The 10,042-nt window shown below is 36.5% G+C and overlaps 1 protein-coding gene across 1 annotated transcript in view; it reads left to right on the top strand.

The window, feature by feature from the left end:
- Window positions 1-8,802, top strand: part of DSG1 (desmoglein 1) — a 30,286-nt gene extending 21,484 nt beyond the window's left edge. The window contains exons 11-15 of the mRNA XM_004683809.2: window positions 1,074-1,346; window positions 2,824-2,957; window positions 3,277-3,349; window positions 5,552-5,760; window positions 7,762-8,802. Coding sequence (XP_004683866.1) covers window positions 1,074-1,346; window positions 2,824-2,957; window positions 3,277-3,349; window positions 5,552-5,760; window positions 7,762-8,802 — 1,730 coding nt within the window. The remainder of the gene's footprint in view (window positions 1-1,073; window positions 1,347-2,823; window positions 2,958-3,276; window positions 3,350-5,551; window positions 5,761-7,761) is intronic.
- Window positions 8,803-10,042: the final 1,240 nt, after the last annotated feature.

Here is a 10,042-nt window from a genome sequence, read left to right on the forward strand (position 1 = left end):
TTGAAACTTTTTCAAAAACAAACTCTTAAAGATCTGCTTCTGAAACAAATATGTTTCACTTTCTCACTGGTGTGAAGATTCCTCCTCACTTCCAACAGCATTAGTTCCCACTTTTATGAGTTACTTGAGTTCTTGGTTTTGAATTTGGAGATAGGCTGATTTGTGACTGGGAGATTTCTATAGAAATGACTAACCAACTTACTTCAAATCTGTTGGCTTTGTCAGTTCATAAAAGGAAAAATAAATAAGGGCCGAAGAGCAAAGTAAAACAGCAAATATTAATTAACATGTTAACATTTGGATAGGAGTACATAAACAATCTAGAGATACCCCCCCATGTGTTTTATAACATACTGCTGGCCAATACATAATGTGGCACTTACTGTTAATGCTTTGCAACATGAGACAATTTTCAAGAGAACTATTAGCTTGATTGATTGATTTACCATTGTTCTCCAAAAATTGGTAAGGTTCAGGAGTATAACTTCACATTTAATATATGTATATCCTACATTGCACCCCCCCCAAACTTGCAATACCGCTCACCATTATAAAATTAACCTCCTTGCCACTCCCCACCTCTTCCCCACTTGTAACTACCATTTCATTCTCAGAATCTGAGTTATTTTTATTGTGTTTTGCTAGTTCTTTTGCTTTGTCCATTTATATACCATGTATAGTGAAATCGTCCATTATGTATCTTCTTCTTTCTAATTCATTTCACTTTCCCTAATCACCTCAAGTCCCATCCATTTTGTCATGAAAGCAAGATTTCATCTTTTTTATCAGCAAAGTAATATTGTATTATGTGTATATTCCACAACTTCTTTACACATTCATCCATCAATAAGCATTTATATCTCTGTGTCTTGGCTACATGTGGTTTGATTTAAATACTAAGTCACAGACTAAGAACAATATGGAAAGTTACTGAACTGATGGGAGTGAAGACATTGCTGCAAAAAGAAAACAACTTTGGATTGCTCACCAATTATTATTATTATTATTATTATTATTATTATTATTATTAATGATTGTATAAAACATTTCTTCCATTTTGAACTATGTTACAGATTCTCTTCAAAGAACTTGTACTGGTACAATTAATATTGATCTTGACGGTGACTGGAGAGATGAGGAAAGTACCACTACAGGCAGTACTGGTTCTAAAGAAGGTGGCCCCACCACTTACCCAGACGAAATCACTTCTTCTGATTATGGAATTACTCCCATCTCAAGAGACCCTAATAATGGCCCTTATGTTGATGGGCAAAATATTTTTGATAATGTACATTTTGGTCCTGCTGGCATTGGATTACTCATCATGGGATTCTTAGTCTTAGGATGTAAGTATCTGAGCACTTCTATTTATATGTTCCCCTCAAAAAATATAGTAAAGAGGTGATACATTTTCAAACCCCTTCATAAAATATATTGTACAAATTCTGATTTTGTGCAATTTTCAAAGCATTCTGTTTAGTGATGGATTTGTAAGTTGAAAAATTAAATCATTTGACCACTTATACTATAGAAATAAGAGCTGTAACACACAGGTTCATATTGTTGTTTGAGTGAAGAAAACTATGAGTGAAGAAATTATGGAAACAATCAGAAAAGGCCCTGTAAAGTGAGCACTGAATTGGGTGTTAATAAGAATATGTACAGAAGGCAAGAAGACAGAGGGAAGCCATATAAGGAGGAAAGTATATAGTAAGGGAAGGAGAAAGAAGGAAAATCATCTTAGGTGATTTGTTTTCTTGAAAATATGATAAGACTTAGGGGTAGCTTTGAATCCAGAGGTATTTATTTAAATCTACATTGGACTCAATAGTCTATGCTACAGACAGCTTTAAGGAATAATGAGAGCTTTGAAGTAAGTAGGCTGAAATCTGCACATTAAAGTTAAATTAATTAAAATTAAATTAACTAATTAAAAAGTCCGCAAAATTAAACAAAGTATTTATATATGAAATATTTTGTACCTCTACTTCTTTTAAAACATAAATAGCCATGAATTAGAAAGTTCTCACTATATTAATGAGTAAACTGGATTTTCCCTAACTTTAAATAATTCTTTCACCCTTTTAAAAGTTTTTATCAAAACCCAGTTGTTATTTCTACTGGACACGGTATAAGACTTTGATTTTCAGTTGGTGTTTTTATGATATTAGTGACTACCTTCAGGTGATGTAGCTACTGAAAGATTTAAAAGCTATATGTGGGCTTTTAAATCAAATACTCCTAGATTCAAAACTATCCTAAGATCATATTATGTAAAAGACTCTGAGCTACAAACTTGAATGAGGAAAATCCATCCAGTTGCTCAACAGAACATTGTTAAACAGTTTAATGATCTCTACTTTTGCATAATTAACTTCAAAAAAGATATCCATGTAGGGGAAATAATAGCCTCATAGCGAAGAAATGCTTGAAGCATAAAAAGGATTTGCTTCAATGAAATTTTTCCAGGATAAAAAAAGGTAAGCCAGTGTGAAAGAAGAAAAATGAAGACATGGATGAAGAATCAACTATACCACCCAGTTGCTTTTACTATTTTTTAGGCAATGACAAGACTAAACTGCTTTAATTGAGGGATAATATTTGTAATTTGAATACTATGTAACTAAAATTGATTGCAGTCTAGTATACTGAAGCTCATATTGATTTGGTGTTTCGCCATGGTGCAGTTTGCTTTCATAGAACATTTCATAGTTTTAGAATTAAATGTAATTATATTGGAGAGTCTAATATAACCAGCAAAAGCAGGTTGATTTGTTTCCATGGAGCCTGCCTACTAATTCCAATGTTTTGTCCTTTCATCAGTGGTCCCATTTTTGTTGATGTGCTGTGATTGTGGAGGTGGCCCTAGTGGCGGAGCAGGATTTGAGCCTGTTCCTGAATGTTCTGATGGAGCAATTCAGCCCTGGGCATTAGAAGGACCACAGCCTGAACTCAGGGTAAGTGCTGACAATCTGAAGAGACAGCCTTTGGGAGCCACCTAACCAGGCACGTGCACCATGCCAGTCCCACTCAGTCTATCCTCTTGTTTGTTCTGGGGTAGCTAATAGGGAAAATAAAAAGAAATCTAAAGTACATTCAAATAAGATGGAAGAAACCAGGAAGCCTTTCCAAATAAGCTTCACTTTTTAGCGGGTTTCGAAATTTCCCTACATAGTATTATTTTAAACCATCTCAGGTAACTTGAGAAAAAAACAATGTTAAACTATAAACAGAAAAGAATCACTACAATAGAAAAACTTTGGTTTTGTCTTTTAGGATTTGGGAACCATCTGTGTACCACAAATACCACCTGATAATGCAAATATAATTGAATGCATTGACAACTCAGGTAAGAAATTTCATTTCAACAATTCAACTGACTAAGAAGGAATTCTGTTCTCCCTCTTTACATACTTTGCTGTTTCTCAAATATCTTTGTTTTTAAAAATGGCTTCTCTCAATCCTTTTTAGATGACTAATTTACAAATTAGTTAGTAAAGACAAACCGATGACAAGTACTATTCTTATATATGAATTTTCAAATCTTCCTCAATCATCAGAGAATGCTTAGGAGATAAAATGAATAGGACCTCAATAATTAGAAAAGAATTGCATTGTAATCCTGATTCAATTTGAGTTGAGGGTTTTTTGTCTAATAGAGCAAATATTATTTACCAAAAAAATATATATTTGTATTAAAGTGCAAAACAGATCTGTGTTCATTTAGTGAGGTCAGTAGGGACCACCACAATTTATAAATGATTCAAAATCACTCTGACTTCAGTTGCTGTCATGGGAAAGAAAAACTATGTCTAACCTCAGCATCAGATAAATGTTGACTTGAAAAAAATTCCGATTTCTTAAATTGAAAGTGAGCACCGGAAACACTATCAAAATCATTCAAAGTTCTTAGCTAAGGTTGTATCCATGTTATAGGGTTTCATCTTGTATATTGATTAGACCATCACCATCACTTGCTTCCAAACAGATTTCTAGGCTAAATCACAGGTAGAAACCAGAACACAATTAAGGCTACATACTAAGTAGATAATTAGCACTCTCATAAACAGAAAAAAAAAGCTATTGAAAAAATTCCCATATCTTTGAAAATTATCATACCATCTTGTCATTTTTCAAGATAAATGTTATTGATTCTCTTATTTTTTAACACTTTAACATGCGAGAGGCAGAGGAATATTTACAATTTGTAGAACTAGAAATGCTACTCTTTAAGCATATTTCTTCCTCCCGATATATCTGTTTTTGTTAACACCATTGTTCCTGACCTCAAAAGCAGACATTTGTGATTGTGTCATAGCTTCCTATTCACTGACACCCAGGAAAGTTCCCAAGACTTATCAAATGATCAAATCCACCAGCATTTCCTATGATTTTCTACCATATTAAATCCACAAATATCTGCACAAATGTTGAACAAAGTACAATGAGAGGCACCAGAGTAATGGAAATAGAAAAAACACAATTCTTAAAATTAAGACCTATGAAATATTGAAGGCCTAAGACACCTAGCCACTATCAACTCTTTCCAGCTCCCTGGCAATTCCATCATTTGTCAGGACCATTGTTTTATTTCACCCACCACAACATTCTACCAGTTCCTCATCACTCCTCATATCCAAGTGCAAATCCAAGGTTTTCTGTGCCATAGCTTCTCCTCTGGAAGCCAGTATTTCTCATGTCTTCTTCTGAAGACCTGCAATCATTTAATAATGCATTCGAGTATTCATTATTTTAATTACTAAATTTATTATTTTCAATTGAGGTATTGTTGGCTTATGTTATTGATACTTGAGGACTCCCCATTCCTCAAGTATCCCCACCATAGTCCACCCATCAACCAATCGCCCCTAGTCACACCATGGTCCATTGTGCTCCCTTCTCTCTTTGTTCTCCCCACTGGAGAATTCTTACACTATTTTTTTTTCTTTTAGAATTGGGTATTTTCTCCAACTTCACTCAATTTAGAATCAAATTCTCAAAGACATAGTTTTATAACTTGTATGCAGCCTTCCTCCATCTGACTCAACATCTAGTAGTCAAATAATTATCAGATTAACAATTTGATTAATATTACTTTGAGCTCAGTATCGTATCTTTTTAAAGATTTATTTATTTATGCATACAGAACTGGGGTACAGGCCAGAAGTGCAGAGGCAGTGAGAGGATTCACCAGAGACAGAGTGGGAAGCAGAACAGGCAGTTCAACGAAGTACACTGCTGAGGATGGCAGCGGGAGGGTCAGAAGAAGTCTGCTGCACCATGTGGGTCACCTCTGTGGCAGGGAGTCAACCTCACACTGAAGCAGCTGCTGCCAGCCTGTCGTGTTGCATCCTAACCTGTTGCACCACAAGGGAGGGAGGGAGGGCCTCAATATTGGATTTCTACCTTCTTTCTTTTTGTAGCACCTTAATTTCTTTTTCTTTTCTTTTTCTGTCACAAATGTATTCCTAAAAACTCATTATAGCAATTGCTTAATTTCTAATCTAAGATACACTAGAGAAAGTGTATTTACTTTTATCAATATTTTCAGGGGTTTATACAAATGAGTATTGTGGAAGAGAAATGCAAGACCTGGGAGGAGGAGAAAGAACAACTGGATTTGAGTTATCAGAAGGAGTTAAAACATCAGGTGTACCTGAGATATGTCAAGAATATTCTGGAACATTAAGAAGAAATTCTATGAGGGAATGTAGAGAAGGAGGTCTGAATATGAATTTCATGGAAAATTACTTCTGTCAGGTAAGGTCTTTTTCAAACATCCTAGTCTACTGGTGTACTCCAGGGTCTTGCTACTTCCTAACACAGCTCTGATAAGCATCTCCTTAGTTCCTCCAATCTGTAGTTCTGACAATCTATATGGCTGCTTAATATTTCCAGAACTGACCTGACCACTTTATCCCCCACTTTCAAATGACAAAGGAGAGCTCCCAGCTCTGTTTTGTCTGAGGTGTAAAGTGTGAACTCTTTAACATGGCATTTAATTTTATTCACTAATTGACCCTGCTGCAAATCTCCAGTTACTCCTTACCAGCAATTCCATTTACCAAACACCTTTGCAGTATTCACACTAGCCTAGTCTGCATTATGCTTTGCTGATGATGGATGTGCCCAACCCTTCATCTCTCTGTCAAGCCTCTCCTACTTGCAAGACCCAATGCAAGCATCACTGCCTCCCTGAAGTTTTTACTATTAGCCCTCTTGTCAAAATAAGATTAATATTCCCTTATCTGTATTTCTGTAATACCTTATGTAAACATTTTATGGAACACACATCACTACTAAATTCCATTAGCTTATGTGTTATTACCATTTTTAGTTCCTGTCCACATGTTTACTACTTATGATGAAACTACCTAGCTGAGTTTAGTAAGCACTCAATAAGAGTAGGCCCAAGAGCCATACTACTTTTCCAGAACATTCTAAGAACAGTGAGCATTAATTCTGCCATCTCAGGCAGAGACAAAATTGGCTATGGTTACACACGATGTGAGCCTTCAAAGTTCCTGACGCATTTATGTCTTTCTACATTCTGACCTAAACTATCTTAATTAACTCTCTTAAAGAAGTGGAGTGAGACTTATATTTCTGACTATATATTAATTAAAAGTCTTTATAATAGCAATATAAAAAGATAAGATAGTCTTGTTGCTGAGCTCCATCGGAATAATTCATAGTCATCTCCTCACAAATGCGTATCAGTTTCCTGAAAAGACTAGTTGGACCTCAAAACTTTTGCACTTAAAGCTCCTTATACCCAGAATATGCAATACACCTGATTTGTTCCATCACTTCATTCTAGTCACTGATCAAACATCCCTATATGAGATGCTATCACTGACCATTCTATCTGAAAGAGCTACCCATCACTCTCTCTCCCTTTACTCTGCATGTAATAACTCCCGACAAATCTGCATTGTCTGTCTCATCCTCTCAAATGTAATATCTAAGGGAACAGGACTTGACCTGGCTTTGCTCATTACTGCATTGCAAGCTTTCTAATAGAGAGTCTGATAAATAGTAAGAATTCAATAAATATTTCTGAATGAACGGGCACAATGAGTTGAGTTATTATAAAGGTATTTCTAGCACTTAGCCCACAAGTTTACAAACAATATCATGAACAGAAAAAAGGAAATAATAGTATATATCTATGGGCTTTGAGTTGAAGGAAAATCTATTTTTAAACTGTCTTTGGATGCCTGTACTTTTGAATCCAAAACTGGCCTTACTCAAACTGTCCTATTGTTTCAAAAACTGTCCTATTTTATTTCAATAAAGCCACATTGAAATTTATCAACACAGAACTGTAATATTTGCTATACATATTCATTGAAAGAAAGAAAACAATACTGAATGAACCAAATCAACTATGAAATAGATATTTTAAACAGTGGAAAACACACACTTGGTACATTTGGAGTTTATCTCTTTTATAGAACTCCAACCTGGTTACAATAATTCTTTTTTTTTTTTTTTGGTACTTTTGCATCTAGAATATAATCTTATGAAGAAATTGCTCTAAATTAATTACAATAATCAGAAGAGTATAGTTAAAAAATAATTAATAATCAAATTCTTTCAATTAATTATAGAATGATTTTTAAAGCCTTACTAGTAGATGTTAGATTTTATTTTATATAATCTTCTTTGGCGTTGTCATGGCAGAAAAAGTAATAAAGAATTGTGTCATTGTTAATTATGTGTTCATAATTTCATTTTCCATTTCCTCTGTAAACTCAGAAAGCGTACGCCTATGCAGATGAAGATGAAGGGCGCCCGTCCAATGACTGTTTGCTCATATATGACATTGAAGGTGTAGGTTCTCCTGCTGGCTCCGTGGGCTGCTGTAGCTTTATTGGAGAAGACCTGGATGACAGTTTCTTGGATACTTTGGGACCCAAATTTAAGAGGTTGGCAGATATCAGCCTGGGAAAAGAAGTGGAAGACTATCCATTCCCGGATCCCTCCTGGCCACCTGAGGACACTGAACCAAATGGCCCTCAGCAGGGAACAGAGCCTATGTCCCCTCATTTTGGCACTACCACAGTAATTTCTGAGAACACCTACCCTTCAGGGCCAGGCGTACAGCATCCTGTTCCTATTCCTGACCCTCTGAGCTATGGTAATGTCACTGTGACCGAGTCTTACACCACCTCTGGCACTCTGAAGCCCTCTGTCCACATTCACGATAATCGACACCCATCAAATGTTGTGGTGACAGAGAGGGTGGTTGGCCCAATGTCTGGCGCTGATTTTCATGGAATGTTAGATATGTCTGACTTGAGAGATGCATCCAACGTGATAGTGACAGAAAGGGTAATAGCACCAAGTTCAGGTCTACCTACCTCTCTGACCATGACAGATCCGAGAGAGTCATCAAATGTGGTAGTGACAGAAAGAATAATCCGACCAACCTCTGGCATGATGGGGAATCTGAATGTGCACCCTGAGTTGTCAAATGCACACAATGTGATTGTGACGGAGCGGGTGCTTTCTGGCTCTGGAGTAGCTGGATTTAGCGGTTCTACAGGAATGAATGGAGGCACAGTCAGCAGTGGCATGGTTGGCACTGGTCTCAGTGCTGGAGGGGCCCTTAATGGAGGTGGAATGAGCAGTCTAGGAGGAGGTGGGGGCTTCAGTAGCAGCATGGGGGGGACAGCCACCATTGGTCACATGCGGAGTTCCTCTGACCATCACTTCAGCCAGACCCTTGGGTCTGCCTCCCCTAGCACAGCCCGAAGTCGAATCACAAAATACAGTACAGTGCAATATACCAAGTAGTAGTCAGGCTCCCAACACGCTTTTCTTAGTAATTGTGATTTACATTCACTTCCCACCACCAGAGATCTAACAATGTGTTTTACGAAGCACAAGGTGCTAAGGTAATTGTGGAGCAAGGTGAAAAATCGATGGAAACATGCTGTTGGGGGAAAGTTCTCCTGAGCATTGGTAAACTTTTTTCTTAGATTAGTGCCTATGGACTCATGGCCAGGCTCTTAAATTTGACAGTGTCTTTGTTCCTGCATGGCCTAAAGTCTTTATTGCTTCTGCGTGGCCTGTAGTGTTTCTCCAACATGTGAAATAAATAAAAGTTGGTCATGCAAAGCACTGACCTTAAAATGGCAATTGGCATACTTCTCCTTGCCCTATTTTGATTTGCCATGGAGTTCTAGCAATATTCAATAAGAACATGCAATTTGTGCTTATGTATGTGGGAAGAATTTGAATGGTGCCAAATTAATTTGAAGTGTGCCAAACACCTTGTCAGTTTCACAGATAACATAGGTAAAAATCCAACCACATATTCAGTCCACAGTTAACTATTAAGAAAAATGTCTCACTAGATAGTCACGTTCACCAGCCACCAAGCTCATCTACCTTAATCACTGTAATAGGTAAAGTAAATCTCAAATTAAGAAATTGTTTTCTGGGATGAAATTCCATAAAGGAGTGGCAATAGTGTGAGATCTTTTGGATAAAGTGGCAATGTCTGAGACTGTATCTTAAGATGGGGCTTCAGCAAAAATTCAAATGGAGTCAAAAGCTTTTCTTATTCTAGTTTGTGTTTAGTGGTAGATGCAATATTGATGAATCCTGGGAGGTTACAAGATATCGTACTCATTATTCTCTTCATTACTGGCTCTAGCTTAATAAAAGAAACCTGCCAAGTATAGACCTGAGGGTGAAGTAAGTCATGCCTATGTGGCTGTCATCACTAGTGATTAACTCCCAAGGAAGCAGGTGGGAACCACATTGTACTTTCAGATTATATATCCAGCTCTTTATTCCACATCTCTTAAGTTAAACTGATTTACTTAAGCTGAGCTGTGAATAAGAAACCTGAAGTATGGTTAAACATTGGGGAAATATTTTTAAGGGGATCTAAAAATAGGCTTTAGGGCATGTAAACGATTAAATGGAAAAAATTAGAATTGCTTTGTAAAGTGATACCATACTGTTAGTTTTAACTGAGTTTAGTACTTTTTTAAAAATCTTCTGCTGTCATTTTGAAAGGATGAAC

This window comes from Condylura cristata, unplaced genomic scaffold (assembly GCF_000260355.1).
Source record: "Condylura cristata isolate star-nosed mole 26May11 unplaced genomic scaffold, ConCri1.0 scaffold00016, whole genome shotgun sequence".
Classification (NCBI taxonomy): Eukaryota; Metazoa; Chordata; class Mammalia; order Eulipotyphla; family Talpidae; genus Condylura; species Condylura cristata.